This window comes from Eurosta solidaginis, chromosome 1 (genome assembly GCF_040869045.1).
Source record: "Eurosta solidaginis isolate ZX-2024a chromosome 1, ASM4086904v1, whole genome shotgun sequence".
Lineage (NCBI taxonomy): Eukaryota > Metazoa > Arthropoda > Insecta > Diptera > Tephritidae > Eurosta > Eurosta solidaginis.
In genome coordinates this window covers 342222880-342243660 of record NC_090319.1, presented here as the reverse complement: position 1 = coordinate 342243660, position 20781 = coordinate 342222880, and the positions used below count along the sequence as shown (strand labels likewise).

At 35.8% G+C, this 20781-nt stretch overlaps 1 protein-coding gene across 10 annotated transcripts in view; it reads left to right on the top strand.

The window, feature by feature from the left end:
* Positions 1 to 20781, top strand: part of Fas1 (fasciclin 1) — a 153102-nt gene that overhangs the window by 49217 nt on the left and 83104 nt on the right. For all 10 annotated transcript variants that reach the window (XM_067762418.1, XM_067762417.1, XM_067762414.1 and 7 more), the window contains one exon: positions 19554 to 19683. In XM_067762418.1, the coding sequence (XP_067618519.1) occupies positions 19554 to 19683 (130 nt within the window). The remainder of the gene's footprint in view (positions 1 to 19553; positions 19684 to 20781) is intronic.

The following is a 20781-nucleotide window of genomic DNA, read 5'->3' as shown; positions in this document are numbered from 1 at the left end:
CCCCTAGAACGTTCTCGGATCGCTTATAGTTTCAGATTCCGAAATACGGCCGAAATGTGTGAAAAATATGAGCCTCACACAATTGATCACGCAGGAGTATTTTATGACTCTAATTTGATAAAATTATGAGCAAACGAAAGTTATAAAAATTATTAACCCCTCAAATATTTTTCGTACGCTCAATATTCTAAGTCCGATAAGAGTCCAACATGTGTATGTGAGATATATGAGTGTCAGAAAATTAAAAAAAATACATCCTCAGAAGGTTTTTAAAAGACTTCTATATGATGCATGTTATGAGCCACATGCCAAGATTGTATTTTCATCCCCCTCAAACATTTTTGGAGTTTTCCTAATCTAAGAGCCCGAAGTCAGTCGGAAATAAGGGAAAAATTTCAGCATCAAAAATATTGTTACGAATATTAGCAAAACTAAGGGGTGCTGCCATCTCTAAGCCGATGCTAAGCAGCGCCTTGCATGCACATCCATAGATCAATCATTATGTATCTACATAAACGAATCAATCATTATATCTACACATATGTAGGTACACGCAGCTGAAAGCAACTCACAAGCACATGCAGATATCTTATCTGAAATGCTCCTAAAGGTATGCACTTGTGATTGTGGCAGTGTCGCTCACACATAAAAGCGCATGGGGTATGAGAGCAGCTATAAGAATTATACATCTGTAGTTGTAGCTGAGAAATTTATAACTAACTAAATAATTTTGGAAGATGTCACGAGGTAATCACAGAGTATAAAATCAGCGGTAGAGGCGCTATGAGCAGTTTTCAGTTAAGCACGCTATCTGTCGGGCAATAGATCAGTTTCATCAGTCAGTTTGGTTATTAAGCCAGCTAGTTGCAAAGTATAAGTGTTATTGTGAAGTACTTTAATAAAGGCCATTTTTCCATTATTCTATATTGGAGTTATTTATTCAACAGTTTAGTGATATGAACTTAGCAAAAGGCAAATAAGAGGATTTGCAGTAAATTCGTTACAATATGATCATATCTTAGTCTTATAGGACTTTGATATGATGAAAAATATGAGCCTTATGTCGAGCGGGGTCAGCAAACAAAGCAACTTAAGAATATATATTCATATTTTATTTTGGGAACATTTTCTTTCAAACTAAATTTGAATAAAAATATAATGCTTCTTGCTGTCCTCTTTGAAAAATGGTATGGTTGTTTTTTCTTTCATGAATGCTTCGCATAGTCTAATAGTTATCCGCTTATTATCAATGTATGAATGTGAGTATTTTTAACTTTTTTTGTTGCAATTACAAATGGGCTGGCAGTATACACTGGTTGGTATATGGAGCCTTTGTATGTCTTCAATCTGCACTGACATCCCCACCTTTAAGAGCTTTCTACCATAGATCTTACTTTCAAACAAGGCTTGCGGTTATGATTCCCCCAGAACAGGCCAATCCTAATCCCTTACAAAATGCACATAAATGACTCCGAAAAGAGTCATATAAGAAGTAAATTGTGAACTGTCTATAAGCGTTCACAGAGGAGTCTAATCGGACTCCTATTTAGGCTCAAATAATGTATAGAATAAGGCTCATATTGAACGAACATTGCAAGAAGGGAAATATACTAATATAGGGCTCTTAAATGCGCTCATAATGAGAGTCACCCTATTTAGACTCCGAATGCTTGCTGGGAACAAAGCACCATCGAAACAAAATATCATATTTTTTCTCGGCAAATTCTTACTTGCTATGTAAATTTTATATGATTGCATATACAAACGCAAAATCTCCAACCGATATTATGCTATTTACAATTGTTATGGGCCTTTTTCTTGACCTCTGAGCAGTTAACCTTGTACTTTTTTTGAATGAATATTTATGGAGTCTACTTTTTTCTATCATATCTAGAGAGCCATCCGGGTAAAAGATGACACTCAGACATCTTTTGCCATTTTTATTACTTTTGTGCTTTTTTAAATATATTCCGGGAAATCTGAAATAACGCAACGAATAGAGCTCGTATTTCAATGCAGCCATTCCGAAAACGGTACATGCAATTAGAGGGTAAGGGATTGGCATTATGCTATCCTTCCCAAAACAAAGTAATTAGCTTGTTATGTCTATCAAGGTCATATGTAGTACTGTTGGCAAACTATAGCTAGAACTACCGATAGATCGTAAAGAAATAAAATTTCCAGACCTTTTGGTAGTGCTTTGCCCCATCCAACAGGTACGATCAGCCACAAGTGAATATCGGTGTCCCCTTACGGAAGTCTACGGAAACTTCCAGCTTAAACATGCTTTGACCAAAGATATATTGGTATTAGTGGCGCTGGCTCTTCAATACAATTGAAAGGATGATTGGTGTCATGTGAGGACACATTATACTTTATTATCTTGATTAGTAAGAATTTAATCTGACACAGTATCCAGACCGAAGTTTTGGGAGAGTGATGCGGGTCTCCTGAAGGAGTTTGCTTTTCTCTACTGCGAGGTTCGGGCCTCTGGAAACGGAATTCATTGATCATAAATCGACATAAGATTTTACCGCCCGTGTAAGAATTAAATTGAGGACAAGTTTATGCTCTTTCAGTTCAATTGGCTGTATTATTCAATGCGAAATCGTCCTCTTTTGTTCTGGGAGGTGGATCCGCAATAATTAGTTATCTCTTAGGATGCCCAGGTTTAAGAGAATATAACAGTAACGGTTTTTTTACCTTTCCAATTATTTTCCTTATTTTGACCTCCATTGGCTGGCAGATTTATCGGATTGTAGCAGTAGCAGCAACTATTGCCACTGGCGCCATAGATATCAGGTTTTTGACTCACAACATCGAGGTTGTCTCATAGTCTCTGCGACAGAAGATGAATAATTTAATTACAGGTGGAGCCTGTCGATAGCTCGACGGAGAAAACTAATGTTTTTGATGTTTCCTCATATATGTGCATCAATAGTCGAATAGAGAGCACAACTGATCGTTATCACTTTGTCTCCAGCCTTAGAGAGCCGGACTAATAGCTCATATTTTCATGTCTCTGGATCTATTATTTTTTTTAAATACCAATATAATGAGCGCACTATTGCTGTCGTTGTTGTTTTAACTGAAAAAACATTTCCAGATCACCATTTTCTTTAACTGGGGAGTACCGTTATTTTTCATTCTTACAGCAATATTAGCCGTGTTTTTTAACACGCGCGTATACGTTTCGTTTGCGCGTGTAAAAAAACGCCTATCCTCACTTAGATAATGCTTAGGAGACCCATCTAACGGCTGTGGTTAAACAACTGGCTACAGCAACAGGGTGTACCGAAAAGCGGAGACGCAACGCTTTGATGGCCATAGGGTATCACATATAGCTGAATCAGTTGCGATGAATTGTGGACACACATAGAATACATAGAATTAGTGTAGAGGGTGAAATGAAGACACATATTTCAATTACATCTGAGTATAATGCGTATTGAAATTTAGTAGGACAAAATTTATACGCAGCAATTTCAGAGGTGTATTTATAGTTTGTCGCTTAGCAGTCAATATAAAGTTTAAGCGTAAACGGATATACGCGTGTTAAAAAACACGGCTATTAATTTATTGATTGAGTTGAAAATCTTTACCAACCTTACAAAGAGCGTAATCTGCATAACAATACAAAGGGTGATGCCTCTAAAGGTCATTTTACCTGAACTATCTGCTTCGACAAATGATACTATAGAAGAGTCCAAAACATTCAGGCAACTTTGAGTTCAAACACACAACGGACTTAGCTAAATTGATTGAGATTACATTAATTATTTAATAGAAAATTTTTAAAGTCCACACAAAAACTCATAAAGAGAAACTATGCTCAGCCACAAACGAGCCTAAATGTCGGAAACAGGGCCCGTATAGTGTTATACTATCACGTATTTCACTCAAAACATAACCCAGCCAGCATTTTTTGAAAATTTTGATCAAAAAATATTTAAATATCATACCCCAAGATGATTAAAAACGTTCAAATTTAAAAGCATTTTCTGTTCGAAAATTAACGTATCGTCGGGAGAAAAATGTACCATAAATGTGATTATTCTTGAATAATCATTTATGATTCTTATTTCGAAACGCTTTTTATTCATGTTTGATATCATTGTAAAATTGAGCTTTAATAGTTTTAGAGCAATATTTGACTGCTTTTCACAGTCATTTTCTGGTCATATTCGTGAATATATTTCAATCGTTTTGGTTGAGATTTTTGAATCATTTTTGAATGCCATTATAATGCATTTATTCTTCATATCTCATTCAAAATATGATACTACATAATAATTTTATTTCATCAGGGGAAGAAAGCATGCGAGAGTGAGCTATTAGATTCACAGGTAACTCGCAAACAAACTTGACCGATATACACCTACGACTACAACATCCAACATCAGCATTATCGTCTGCATCTTAAAATACGGATACTATACGACGATGTTGAAGCCGTATCCAGGTATGTCAAGATAGTTTCACTTACCTGGGGTTCAAATAGCTCACAACCTATGTATTGTCCAATCATTGTGTATTTTCTGGGAAGCTGAAGGGGAGAAATGGTTGGGGAAATCTTCGTTCACGAGCAGCATTACATTATTTTTGTCTTGAAGAATATTTTTTGCATAAATAATAAAATTTTTATATATTTTTTCTTAGCTTCATGATGGAAAAAATATGTGTATGTGAAAAAAATAAAATTTTTAATGAAAAGTAAAATTTCAACAAGTATAAAATTCATTATTCAGTCAAACAATATATTCATAAAAGATTCAGAAAGCTGAATAAAAAATTATTATAAATTTTTGATCACCTAAAGCAAACACATTTGATTCAAATATGATTCCAAAATGTGATTGAAAAACTATATTCAGTTTTTGATCATCAAAGGTAAGCATACTTCATTATTCTTTTTGTTGGTTTTTATGAAATATTGAAATTTACTCATAAAAGGACTTCAAAAATGATTCGAATGAGTGATCGAAATATGCTTTTTGGTTTTTCATCATCAAAAGTATTCATATTTGATGATTTCTTTTGTTCAATTGAATGATAACTCATTATTTAGTCGGAAAGAGAAATCAAATTGTATTGATATGTAGGGAAATTCAAAATGGAATCACCTAAATGCTGAGTGGGAAATATGTATCTGTCAGAAGATTCATAAAAATGATAATAAGTTTTAGATCTAATGAGTACCGAGCTAAGAGCTATTGCGATTAAAAAAATGGTCGATCACCGATCGTATAACACGTTTCGGGCCCAGACATATTGTGGAATATTATGTTATTGGTTATCAGATTTAGAAAATATCAACAGCAAGAAAGGTAGGATGGGTTTGGTCCCTCCTGAAAATTAGAAAAAATGATTTATTCTACATAGTCTTATATTTGCGTGCTATTAAAGTACACCAGAAGAGTATTTCTTATACGATCAGCTGTATTAAGTTAGTTCAATGAGCCTATACATTTTTACGGTTTTTTCTGACAACTCATATTGTGTATGGAACATATTATCCCATTGGTGTACAAAAATTGGACAACAGTCACTTTAATTGAATAAATGAGTCCTAATCAACAGTTTGTAAGAAAAACAGTCCAACATATCGTCGCCCTCTAGCCAGAAGCATGAATGTGCAATTTTTCCGATTTTGTATTAGAGGCCTCTTTAGAATACCCTTTATATTCTCTAGGTTCTACTTAAATCTAGAGCTTCCTACGTACATGGAAACCCCAATAATTTGCAATGCCATTTTCACGAATGTACAATTCAATCACAAAAAGTTGAGCCAGAAAAATGAATGTGGCATATTGTATGACACATTCGTTGATATGGCTAAACAATTTTTACAATTTTGAAAAAAATAAGAACAGCACATATTCGTATGTTCCATCGTTCAGGTATAAGTGCCTGGTATTCTTCAAAATAATTACACCGATAAAGAATTTTTAATAGCTTAATAACCTAAAAATAAATGCAATGAAGGCAAGCCGTTTTATTCGAAGCCGTTGGCTCATCACGAATCAAAACTAGAATACTTGGAAAAATTGTGCAAGAACTGGTTATAACAAAATAATATCATTTTTTTATAAAAATCTTGGGGGCAACGCTTTTCCCGAACCAAACATTTCAGAAAATTCTGATTCTGATGAGAATAAGGACTAGTTCTATGTTTGCAATAATATCTTAATAAAAACACATTAGTGTATATGAAATTGATTTCAATATGTAACTTTTTTCATTTACATAGGTACATACTTTCGATAAGTCAAAGCCGCTGTTTTTCCAATTACTGTAATGCGCCGAATCCCAATCCGCCAACGGAATGGGCCTAGCAGGTCTTGGCTTGGCCCTAACGTTATTTAAAATCAATCTGGCCTTTTGAGGTTAAAGCCATACCATTACTAGTTGGGCCAATTCTTATAGCTTATTCGGATTCAGCGCATCAAAATGCATAGAAAGCATGAGCAGATTAACCAGATCCGACTACTATTAATTTTTTTGTATAGATGTGTTAACAAAAAATACATATATCAGCTTTTAAAATTTTTGTTGTGCCAGAAAAATGAGTATGCTAAATCTCGGAGAATAGAAAGGATGCAAGCAGAACAATTATCTCGGTTAAAAGAGCATAGTGTGAGTATAATATAATAAGTACATTTTTACACTAGAAACTAATTCCTCTAATTTTGAGAGAGCAATAAACTTTGAAACTCGATTTCCCAACATTTTCATTTTGGCACATTCATGCTTCTGGCAAGGGGGCGACGATATTATCCCAGTACAAACAATTTTTTACTTCAAGTTGGGTACTATAACTATCTGGAAAAATGTGTTATGTGTTACCTGTAGTACGGTAGTGAAAAGGTTAAATTTCTTTTGCTATATATCGTTAGCTTAATGTCAAAATGTGCTAAGGCAACTTTTACGAATTTTACAGGAGACGAAAAAAATGAATAACTTTTGAAATAACCTTCTTTTTTCAAAACTGTGAATGAGGATACCTTAACTGCAATGCTTTTGAGTGTAGAAGCTTTGAAAAAGATAAATAAAAATCATGTATGCCAACCCAGCAGCTATTTTATGACTTAGCACAATTTCCGCACTCATAACAAATTTTTTCTCCTGACTTAGCAGTTTTTACTCAATATGTTTTCTCATTACTGCTCATCTTTAGTGATTGAAATAAAAAACTAAAACTATATATTTCACCAAAAAATACTATTTATTTGTCAAACTATTTCTAACGGTTCTGATCGGGCCTCTTTTGCCGGATGGTGCGTAGACAATAATTTATATTTAAATTCAAACAAATGCTGTGCTGTGTCTTATTCCAAAAAGACAACTGCCACATACTTTATCTACAAACTAAAGACTAAATCTCTTAATCGTTGTCAAGAGAGTAAAGACTTGAGTGTAATTTTTAACTCCAAACTCTCTCATTCTAGTACCATTGACTTCGTTGTTTCAAAATTTGTTGCAATGGTTTGGTTCAGTAGACGTAACACCAGTGAGTTGAAGGACCCTATGACGTTGAAGGCACTTTATATATCCTTGGTCAGAAGTCGTCTCGAATATTGCTCATTAATATGGAATCCTTTCTATGAATATAACTCCTATGAAATTGAGAGAGTTCAAACATTTTTTACAAAAATTGCTTTGCGTATGCTTCACTGGTCAGACGGCGTCCCATCATATACCAGCAGGTGCAAATTGCTTGGTCTTCAGGCTTTGCATGACAGAACAACTTTAATCTCACTCATGCTTGCCTATAATGTAATAAACGTCATCACGAATTGCTCTGGTTTATCTAATTTGTTCGTTCCATATATTCCAATGCGTGATCTTCGGCATAATAAATTATTTATCTAAATAACTAATAAAACGAATTATGCTATGAATGAACCTATAACTAGGACTATACATCTAGCAAATCGATTCAGTAGTGTTCTTAATTTTAATAACAACTTATATAAGTTTAAGCTTGAATTGTTTTCTATTTTTAACTAGTCTGTATCAAAGCATGTAGTTATCGACATGTAAGAATTGAAGTAGATTATGGTCAGCGCAAAGCATTTATAAAACACCAAAGGTATGTTTCAATTGGGTTAATCCAATTTCAAGGGGTTATGTAGGCAACCCAGCGCAATATATAGCTTCTCCAACCCAATTGCCAACCTCACCTACCCGTGGCGAGATCTGTTTCATTGACAGCTGAGACTCTGGCGACCCCAAGTTCGTCATGGAACTAGGGGGTGGGGAGGACGGGATGGCCTAGAAGGTTTAATGTGGTCATATAAATCGTTCCCGAGATGGTGGGACTAGTACCTTAATAGTGCTTTGTTACCGGAACGTGCCGGATCTATATGCTGCAAAGGACCATCAACATCGGCCCAAAGCCTTCGGGGAGTGTCTTTATCGTTAATACAACAACAACAACAACAAACCATGTACTTTTAGACTGAATGAATAAAATAAGTAAATAAAATGCGGTCACAAAGAAATGACTAGTAATTCAGATTGATATTATTGACTGGTTGACTTAGCATATTTTTTTTTGAACAGTTGACGACATTTACACATCATTGCAAACTGCACGTAAAAATTAAAAATAAAAATATTTTTTTTTCTTGTGATCCATGTATTTTAAATTCAGTTTTAAAACTGCATTAAAATACACTTTTTCAAAAAAAGTGACTTAGCACATTTTCACATTAAGCTAACGATATATCCATGATTTGAGATCCTCTCAACAAAATCTTCCCACAGTCCTCAATTTAACAGCCTTCTCTTCTATTTATCATCCTCGAACTACCATTGCAAATACAAGAACCACTGCTAACTAATTGCACTCATATTCCGCGCCTGACGTTAAACTAGAACTTAATATCGATCTGATCACTCTTACTAGCGAAAGAAAACTTTTCGCTTATAAAACTAATGTGAAGTTAATATTAAAATGGAAGGAGTAAACAATAAGCTGAGTCATAATGTAAAAAAAAAATAATTATACGAATACAATCAGCTGGATACGAGGCGCATAACTCATGTACGAGTATAAATACCATCAGGTACGAATTTAACCTACCCCCACAAACATTTGAATATCTGTCATTGAGGTAAAAAACAGTTTTAACGTAACTAAGAATAAAAGAAAGTAACTAAGGGAAACCTAATTCGGGTAGAATTGTATGTGCTATACTCAACTGTGTGACTCGCAAAAATAGCAATTATTTCTTGTGTTCTTTAAAAAGTGTAACATTTTCAAATCAAGTTTAATTTAGTTTGTTTGAGAGAAATCATTTTTCGTCGTACACCCTGAATAAATATTATTCCCATTTTTAATATATGAACAGCCCCTGAATTCTAGGTTTCGCCAACGTTAAAACTCCATCGCAAAAATATCCAAAACTGTATCAAATGCGCAGAAATGTTAGCAACATATTTATTTTACATTTTTTAACACGCGTATATCCGTTTACGCTTAAACTTTATATTGACTGCTAAGCGACAAACTATAAATACACCTCTGAAATTGCTGCGTATAAATTTTGTCCTACTAAATTTCAATACGCATTATACTCAGATGTAATTGAAATATGTGTCTTCATTTCACCCTCTACACTAATTCTATGTATTCTATGTGTGTCCACAATTCATCGCAACTGATTCAGCTATATGTGATACCCTATGGCCATCAAAGCGTTGCGTCTCCGCTTTTCGGTACACCCTGTTGCTGTAGCCAGTTGTTTAACCACAGCCGTTAGATGGGTCTCCTAAGCATTATCTAAGTGAGGATAGGCGTTTTTTTACACGCGCAAACGAAACGTATACGCTCGTGTTAAAAAACACGGCTAATACCTCCTAGGTCCTATGTAAAAGTATAGGAGTTAGGCTGTTATTTCTTATGACTATTTTAGATATTTTTGGGGATGAAGTTTTAGAATTAGAAAAGCATGGAATGTGGAGGCAGCACCCGAATTCCAACATTCGCTAACGCCAAAACTGCATCTCTTAAAATATCAAAATCAGTAACAAGTACGCATATGCAACATTTAAGACCATATGGTCCGATGGAATAACAGCGCAAATCCTATACTGTTTTATATATTATTGGCGATGGAGTTTTAGCGTTAGCAAATGTTGGATTTTAGAGGCAGGTAATCACAAAAACAAAATATTGTATGTATGTACATATGTTGAGCCGTGACCACCTTGTTCTGGTCCGCCATGATCACTCTCTCTCTATTTGTACTACCAATATTTGCATGTTTCAAGTGATTTGAATGTCAAGTCGCAAGAGCTCGCCAGGGCCGCGGAGAGGAGGGGGCAGCCAGGGCAATTGCCCTGGGGCCAGGAAGGTTTTTGGGGGCCCAGCAAGGCAAAGCAGTTTGACAGTACTCTAACTAGGATTTCAGAGATACATACATATTTTGTTGCTATAAAAAATTGTTTTAAAATTGAAAATCCCTAAACTAAAATCATAAGCAGCCAATAAAATACTATGGGGCATAGTCATAGTCGAAATAAAACGTGATTTTAAGTTAGATAAACGTTTTTGACACAATTTTAAAAGCGCTATCTGTCAAAAATGCTTCAACTAACTTAAAATCACATTTTATTTCGACTATAACTACGCCCCTATCGGTTTGGTCGTATTGCTTTTTCGTTTTTGTAAAAGCCAGCGACATCTCTAGATACAGGCTGATAATAAACTAGAGCCTTAATTTGAAAAAATTAGTACACTTGACTTGTTTTGCGAAGCGCCAATTTGTGCAAACATATGAGTATGCCAGTTTCGCGTTAATTGTTGCAAGCTTCGTATTTCTTTTGTCAGTGGTGCAATTATTGGTAAATTTTTTAATGTGTAGAAGTAATCACATTTTTCGGTATTATACAGAAATTGTATAATATCTTTAGCGCAAACCCTCAGAGATGGGAAATTCTCAAGGAAAAAACTAATTGCTCCTTGCACAGCATATCACAAACACGATGGTCTGCTCGTGTGGATAGTGTGAAACCTTTCGCAACTCACATTCCCCAAATATTGAAAGCTATTGATGAAATCAAGTTTTTGAATCTGAGTTCAGAAACAGTAACGGATTTGAAAGGTATTGAAGCATATATGGGAAAATTTGAGTGTATCCTCTTAGCCTCCATTTGGCTCAAAGTGTTGGCGGTAATCAACCATCGAAATCTGGTACTGCAAGCTAGAAATGCCACACTGGACGTGGAAACAGAAAATATACGTAGCCTGATTGAAGAGTTGAATAAGTTCAGGGATCAATGGTCGATCATACTTCAAGAATGTAAGGTTCTTGCAGGGAGTATAGGAGTTGTGAACACCTTCGCAGAGAAAGAAGGAAGATAAGAAAGCGCCAGTTCGATGAATTACCTGGAGAATCACCCGAGTGTGATTCCGAAACTCAATTCAAACAGCAAGTTTTTTACGTTCTTTTGGACTGCTTGATTGGTAACGTGACAAGACGTTTCGAAGGCGTAAATGACATTGCGATTAAATTTAGTTTTTTGTGGAAGTATCAGGATCTGACGGAAGATAGATGATCTAATAGATCGAATCATTAATCTCAAAGGCATCCTCTTAGAAAATTTGGGATGTGATTCGCTGCCACCATTTCAACTTCTGAACAAATTTCGTGACTTGAAGATGGAAGTATTATTTCCTAACATCTGCATAGCATTAAGAATATTTTGCACACTTCCAGTCAGTGTGAGTGAAGGGGAGCGTTCTTTAGTCTATTGTCTCGTGTGAAAAATTTTTTACGTTCTACTATGAGCCAAAATCGCTTGACAAGCCTTGGAACATAGGCGTTGGACTCCAGCCTTGCTCGCAGCATTAGTTTTGAATCGGTAATTTCCATATTCGCAAACCAAAAAGCAGGGAAGGTTTTCTTTGGCTGATTCAAGCTCTTAAAATGTAGATATTTAGAAAAAGTTCATGTAAGCAAAGTTAATGGAGCAATTTATGTATGTAAGTGCTCCAGTAAATCTTATTTTATATGAAATAAAACTGACAATGTGAATTGAAAAATTTATGTATGTTATGTTATTTTTTTTACTGGATTGAGTTTATTTTTTAGGGGGGCCCGTAAACGCGAACTGTGCCAAGGGCCCGGCTCGGCTCTCTACGGCCCTGGAGCTCCCTGTACCAAATTCAGTTAAGATATACATATATATATTTTCTTAATTCATAAGTGCCTACAGATGGACGAACATGATTTAAGCAATTCTACCTCCTTCTCATACATATAAAGAAATTGTAATGTAACACTCAAAAAAGGATTAAATAACTCCATTCTTAGGCAAGAAAAGTCAATGATATGCTATACATGCTAAGCACGGCTGAGTATAATAATTTTATTGCAGAAAAGAAAGTGAGACGACGCGTGGTATACTTAGACCAAAAGGCCATGACACCAAATTCAATTCATTAAATTATATACCTTTCTATAAAAACTTCTCGTATGCTTTTAGTGACAATGGCAAATTTTCTAAATTGCTTACTTTGTTTATGAAACTTTTTGCTTCGAGTCCTGCGCCAATTGGCATTAGGTACGCATACCGAAATAAAAAAAAAATTAAATGTTCAACAGTCGCCAAGTGCATGACATATGTATGTATTAATAATACATATACATACATCCCAGCAATCATCGATTAAATATTTGCCAAGTTTTGAGAAACGTAAAGTTCTCTACTTGATATCCAACATCAATTTTCAATTATCCTCGAACCTTTGAGAGGTTTTTACTTCTCGAGTTGATACACCATTTTCCATACTACTTTTGGCATAATTAAAAGTAAGCTCACGCAAATAAAAGCTGACCAACATTTTCAAGTTACGCTTTTATCATACTGAGCACAGCTCATTCATCCAGGTACTATAACCCTGCAAAAATGGTTGGATCATGTGGTCCACTGGAGTACTTACCATTATACTCCACTGTAATGCAGCAATGGACCAACTCATGTTTCTACACGAGCATATTGTAAGCCGATCATTGCTCGTTTTTAACGATTGTAATCACTACACGATGTTTATTGGACTGTGGGTACTACATGGATTACTCTGATGTAATGCGGAGCTGGAGTATATGGTCCAGTCCTAGGACATCGCAATGTTAATTGGACCATATTTTTTGTATGAATTGTGGTTAATTTTGGAGCACTCGATTGGTCCATAGCGAGTACTCCATACATACATGCATAGAGTATTCGGAATTTTTGCAAGGTATTGGCAAATAGCACTTTAAAAAACTGTAATAGTGATTTGTCGCCACCCTGTAAATTTTCAAAATGCAAGCATCGATATTGTTCTTTAAACTTTATTAGGCTATGTATCGTTCGTTTGATTGATGTGAGTGGCTGAGGCATCTCGACCATCTCCGCTGCCACCAGCAGTGATCTTGCCCTTTGCAAGTTCGTCGGCCTTCTAGTTGCCCACAAAGTTCTTGTCGCTAGATACCCATATAAAAGTTATGTTTGCGAAGTTAGCTGCGTCTTGAAGCGACATCTTGCTGATGGGGGAGTTAAGCGCCACGCTGCGCTACTTGGCTATCTGAGTAAATGCCCCCACCGAGTCCTCCAACAGAAGGGTATACAACCTCCCTATACGCAGAACTTCCACTGGGAAGATACTAGCAAAATTGACTAGACGGACTGACACCGACACCTTAAGATGCCCACAGAAGACACTCGCTTCCACACCGCATTCCATTTTGGAACCGTCGGTGTAGTGTGAAATTGCGTCCTTCTTTTGCACCACATCGCCACACAGTCGCCTCTTGAGGAGAACTTAACCTTATGGCACCTGTCAACACTTTGTGAGGGCGTGTGATAATCTGTTGACGAAGATAAACCGGGAAGCCTTCTGAGGATACTACTGTGGATAATTGCCTCGAGTTCCAACTGTGTGACTCACGAAGTCTTATTGCCGAGCAAAAAGCAGTTTCACGTATATGAGGGTGATTCCTCAAAATTTAAAAGTATTTGGACATTTCTATATAAAAACTTCTACTGGCTTATGTGTAAAAACTGCTTTCACTTGCTTAATTAGGGTTCATTAGAGTTCGGAGGTAGCTTACAACTAGTTCGTTTGCCAGCAGGGTCAATACATGTTTCTATTATACTCAATAAGCAAAGTGCAATTAGGAAGGGAGGGAAAACGTACAGAAAGTGAAGGACGAAAACAACGGACGACACCTCTCCGTAACAAAGGATCTGTTTCGGGTTTAGGGGTTGCGCGAAGGTGTGCTGGCTTCAAACACACTAGAATGTTGCGTGCAAACGCTGCCACGGCGTCAAAACGTGCTACGCCCATCGACCAAAGAGCTCGTGCAGCTGGTTTAGTTGGCTAACAAACTAAACACAAACTAAAGAAGCGATTTCCAATTTCATGTGTGGCATCGTTTGTATGTGCAAATGATTAGTCATTGTGGTGGTCGATGTCCTTCCTGCCTTGGTTTAGCTACAACTGTCCAAGCAGCGAAGCACTCATGCTTTTTTTTATTTTTAATGTTGTCTGTGCTGCGTCTGAAGTGTTTTGCGACCCAGACAATGTTCGAAACAAATAATTTAAAATGGAATGTATAAAATCGCTTCTTTATTAAGATGGTTGTTCAAAACAAGTTGAAAAACAATAAAAGCTCTAATTTACATAAATGGGACTTGGGAAGAAACTAGGAAAAGAGCAAACAAGAAATATAATAGTTAAAAATCTTGTCTAGTAAATGGAGGCGAACCAAATATTTCATGGTATCAATTTCGATATAAAACTTTTTTCGTTTGTAAATATGATTAGGTAAATGGAGCGGGTATCTTTTATATTCATAGCTGCAAAAACTATGCGAATGCTTTTAGTTTCTGTTGTGTTGCTCGACTTTTTTCAGTTAGGTAGTTAATAGTTGGTACAAGCGTGATGTAATGGTTGGTTCAATAAACTTTGGCAACAATGGGGCGCCTTTTTGGTTTATGCAATATGTACATATGTATGTATATGATGAATGTATGAACATAGTCGCATGTTTTGTGTATATTTTGCATTTCTGATTATTTTTTTGGCATTTTGTAGTCATAGCGGCAGGGAAGGCAGAAAATAAGGAGGCACATATACACATGTGTACAGTTGTACATAAAAAGGATATGTACTATATATGACTTTATTGTTTCGTTGTATTAATGACAAATATTAGAACTATTTTTATAACTAGGTAACTAAAAGAAGCTTCTGACGGAAGTGGTAGAGGAAGTGAAAGTAGGAGTAGGTGCGAGAGTGGAGCTGGGAGTGAAACAAAAATTTAAATTCGTTGTATTTCAGTAGCTATTTGAAGGGGTGTCGATTATTTCATATATACATACATAGATTCTATATATGAGGTAATTTAGGTGAGCGAGGTAAAAGGAGTGAAGATGGGAGTAAGAGTGGTAGGGGGTATCAGAGTGGGAGTGGGAATTGGAATGAGAGTAAAACAAAAATTTATATTCGCTATATCTCCGTAATATTTTCCATATATGAAGTCACTAATGTGGGACAGGTAAAGAGAGTGGAAGTACGAATGGGAGTGGGAGTGAAATAAAAATGTAAACTCGCTATTTATTCAATATTTGGTATATAGATTCCATGTATGAGGCAGTTTAGGTGGAAGAGCCAGAGACAGGAATAACAAGTAAAGAAGTCTAAGTTCGGGTGAAACCGAACATTACATACCCAGCTGTACATTTGAAATGCTGTTGTTTTTTGTTTTGTGTACTTAATAGTGTTACAAGGCTGCGCAATAATACATATACATATGGTTCTATTCTGAACTAATTTTTATTCGAGTTATGGCTCCCGAAACATTGCAAATTGCTTAGTCATAAAAGGGGCGGTGCCACGCCCATTTTTTAAAATTTGAAGTTTTTCCTATTTATTCTTATAAATCTACTTGGGAAATGAAATACCATGGATATAAAGCTCACTTTTGCAAATATATAGGTTATTTTATTTGTCCACGACCCTTTTAAAAATCTTTTATATAAAAGTGCGCGTGATCCTTAACAGATTTCGTTAATTTTTCTTCAAAGCATTCCTTATAGTATAGGCAACCTCTCTGCCGAATTTCGTTACGATAGGTTTAACGATTTTTGTATGAGTTTTTAAGCGGGGAGTACCCTTATTGCTTTAAATATATGAAAACATTTATTTGAAGCAATTTTTAATTTATAATTTATTTAATAATTTGGGAAAAATTTAAACAATGTGAAATCAGGACGGACAAGGCGACAGCTGTTTCGATTATACCCTTTTTTAAATCTCTTCAAAGCCTTTTCTCCCGGGATTGGGATTCGAACCGGCACTCCTACGATGGTTGAAGTGTTATAAACGCATTGGTGTTAATTCGTTTAAGTTCTATAAATAGAACATAGCAACAACACCAAGTTTCTCTGAAACCGCCTTACCAACGCATAACTATACCATATGATGCCATACGAAGTATGGACTATGAATAAAGAAAATATGCAAAGAAGGCAATTGGCATAAGGTTTACAACAACTAAGGCATGACGTGGCTGAATGCGTTTTTAACCATTTCAACCATCGTAGGAGTGCGGGTTCGAATCCCACTCCCGGGAGAAAAGGCTTTGACGAGATTTAAAAAAGGTATAATCGAAACAGCTGTCGCCTTCTCCGTCCTGATGTCACGTTGTTTAAATTTTTCCCAAATTATTAAATAAATTAACGATTTTTGATTTATGATTAATAATATTTGTAAAATTGATTTTATCACAAGTGGGCGGTGCCACGCCCATTTTAAAAAATTTTTTCAAATTTTTATCAAGAGTATCAATATCAGTCCACAGGTCAAATTTCAACTTTATCGGTGTATTATTTACTAAATAATCAGGTTTTTGTGTTTTCCAAAATGTTATGTATATAAAAAGTGGTTATCATCCGATTTCGCTCATTTTCAATACCAATGTAGTCTGGCTCGTGTACCAAATTTGGCGAAGATATCTGAATATTTACTCATGTTATCGTGTTAACGGACAGGCGGACGAACGGACAGACGGACGGACGGACATGGCTCAATACATTTTTTTGATAATGATGATTTTGATATACGGAAGTCTATATCTATCTAGATTCCTTTATACCTGTACAACCAACCGTTATCCAATCAAAGTTATAATACCCTGTGTATAAGTACAGCTGGGTATAAAAAGAAGGAGTAGAAGAAAAAGTAGAAACGTAGTAGGCTATTGGGTGATAAAGAGGGTGATAGGGGGAAGTTAGGTAGAGCCATTGTGATGCAGGGAGTGGTTCTAGTAGTGTGTCCGTTTTCACCACTACAACTTTCATTTAGGAGCGGTTTCGATCATTTTTATGAAGGGATAATACCAGCTGTAGATCAACCGAGTGAAATAAAAATCTAAACTCCCTATATCTGCAATATTTGGTATATAGATTCCATATATGAGGCAGTCTAGATGGGAGAGCTAGAGCTAATGGGAGTGAAAGTGGGAATTGGGGCGGTGTGGGAGAAGGAAAAAAAGTAGAAGGAGAAAATCATGGGAAGCGAAAACGTAAAGGACAGGAATAAGAAAGGAAAATGGAAGAAGAAGCGGTACAGTAGCAGGCTATTAGATGATATAGATAGTTATAAGGGAAAGGTAGGTAGGTCCATTGTGATGCAGGGAGTGGTACTTCGTTATTTTTCACCGCGAGAGGGCGTTTTATTAGTAGGTCCGTTTTCAACAGTTCAATTTTAATTTTGGAGCGGTTGTGACCATTTTTATGAAGGGATCAACCGATCAGTCAAAACCTTTTAAACGGTTTTATTTAGCTTGACTTGACAGGCCGGCCGGCCGGCACGAATTTTGTAATTGAAATTTAAGTAACTTCCCGATAAGCTACAAGCTTGAAACTTGAATATAGTTCAGAACCCGATGACAATGCAATAATAAGAAGAAAAAACTCCGATAGGTGGCGCATGGATCGAAATATTTCAAAAAATCGTATTTGTGGTCCGATTTGGTTCATATTTGGAACACATAATACATACATGTATAGAAAACGACCTATGGAAAAAATCCCCGCTAGGTGGCGCAAGGATCGAAATATTAAAACAAATCGTATTTGTGGTCCGATTTGGTCCATATTTGGAACACATAATACATACATGAATAGAAAGCGACCTATGATGTTCGACTTGGCTCATATTTGGAACAAATATTACATATAGTCCGGTAGAAGTGACATCAAAATATTTCGGAGTTCGAGAAGGGACAAGCACACAGGGCGCAGAGTCGAGTAAAGTCTTTGTAAGGATTATGTGGATTATAACAAATTGTCAGGAAAAAGTCCTTGTAATAAAGAGTCACTAAATTAACTAAATAGAATGAGAAATAATAGGCAATTAAATAAAGACTAAAAACGTGAAAATAAAATAATTTAAAAAAGAATTTTAAGTTGAACGGTTTTATTGAAAATAATGAAGTAATAATAATACTAAAAGCTAGAAAATAATTAGGTAGGTCCTAGGTGCTAGTCATCACACTCCTCATTAATCTAGGCCGTTGATCAGCCAATTAAATAAAAGCGTTGGACGCATCAAATTTCTATTTATAGTCATATATAAGACCAACTGAACCTTAAATCAGGTTATGCGACTCCTCACATTTTTAAAAATTTCACGCACCAAACGCTTTTATTTAGTTGTCTGATCAACGCCCTAGATTGTTGAGAAGAGTGGTGACTAGTACCTAGGACCTAGATAATTACTTTCTAGCTTTTAGTATTATTATTACTTCACGTAAGTATTGTTTTATATAAAACCGTTTAACTTACAATTTTTTTTTTATTATTATTTTTAAATTATATTCACGTGCTTATTTGTAGGCGCATTGTCAGTTCAGTTCCAAAGCAACAAGACGACATTCCATTCACTCAAATCCTTAATATTGTTACAGTTTTTAAACTTTTCATCTTCCTTGGCAAGTATGCTGATTTTTTTAAATACTGTTTTATGCTTTAGCCGCATTTAAAATATTAAAATTGATTCTTGATGGTTTTTCGCTCCTAAGGGTAACTTATGCTCTGAATTGCGCTCAGGAAAAAAATACTTCATACAAGAATCGCGAGGGAACAACATATTACAAATGTTTTTTTTTTCGCGAGGTTTGACTATGATTATCTTGGATGTGCACACGTGATTTTTTACGAATTTCAATGCCAAAATAAAAGGGCCTACAGGTTTCGAGTTTCTTACCCCAAATTCCGAGTCTTAATAACTAAATGTCTGGCCTAATATTTAAAAAAAAAAGCTTATACAATTACATACCTTTTTCATATATGTATGTAGATGTATGTTTAATCTGATTTATTTAAAATTGTTGTATGCTTTAATCCAGCGAGAAGTTTTCAATTTAACAAACTTTTTTTTAGAATAAATAAAATTGCTTATATGTACATAATCTACTACAAACATATAACCCACATTTGAACGTTTAATTGATACATTTTTATTTTCTTTTTCTTCTTCTCATTCCTTACAGTTTTATAGTTTACTAGAGCAAAATATTATTGCAAATTCCACTTTAACACTGCGTCCATGTACGGTGTTTGTGCCTACAAATGCTGCCTTCCAGCGTCATCATGGACCCACACATGTGCTTTATCACATAAGTGAGTAAAAATATACTTAAAAGATATAATCAACGAAATTAATTGAAATTTATTTATATATATATTAGAGTGTCCGTAATATATCAAGTTGTCTTAGTCTAAATTTTATGTTTTCGTCGTTAAGAGAGGGGATATTCGCTTGGTAGACGCTTTTGACACTAGACAGTCAAAAATATATGTGACGCGCAAAAATGTTCAAACATGAGATATTGCCTCTTTGAACTTCGAAAGAGATCTTTGAGCCACAATAGAGCCGGAAGGTTGATGCAAGCGTGAAGAAATGACAAAACATACTATACACGCGTATATTGATGGTTCCAAATCAAGGGAAGGATCCGGTCTGCTTACTGTGTTGGTGCCAGATCACTGCAGTCTCTTTCAGAAATTCTGGAGGAATCGTGCTTAAGCTGCTTAAGTCGAATCCTTATATTTCTCGAGAGTCAGGTAGCGATGAGGGCAATAATCACAGTACTTCATTATCCTGGAATGCGAAGAAGAATTGGATACATTTCGCTCGGGCTGAACGATACATCTATACTGGATTTCTGATCATAAAGAAATAGAAGGTAGCGAAAAGACTGATGAGTTGCTAAAGCATGGTACGGCACTCGTTGAATCGACGGTAGACTTCCCAATCCAGTTGGGAAAATCCAAAGATGCCAGAAGTTGCATATGATCATCAAGCAGAAAAGGCGACGATAGAAGCACGGGGCTGCGAAAAATCTGAAAGCATGTGCAAACCCTACGATATTGAACTCACAAAGTTGCTCATATCTCTTAAGAAAAGGCTTAAGGCTAACGATGGCCATACTAACTGGACACTACCTTCTGACGTCACATGTTTATAAGTTAAGACTGCTCAGTAACAGCAGATGAGGGGAAGTGCGAGCTGCTAGAATAAACGGTTAAGCAAGTTCTGTGTTCGTGTGCTGCGCTCGCGTGGCAGATTTGCCACATCTTGAGGCAGCAATTAAGCTACGTCCTAGAAAACTTCTAGCATTTGCGAAGACGAACATTCGGATAATTCTAAAACATAAGTCCTGGTGCCTAATTGAGGGTTTCTTGAAAGATGACATCGCGCAGATACACTCTTTTGAA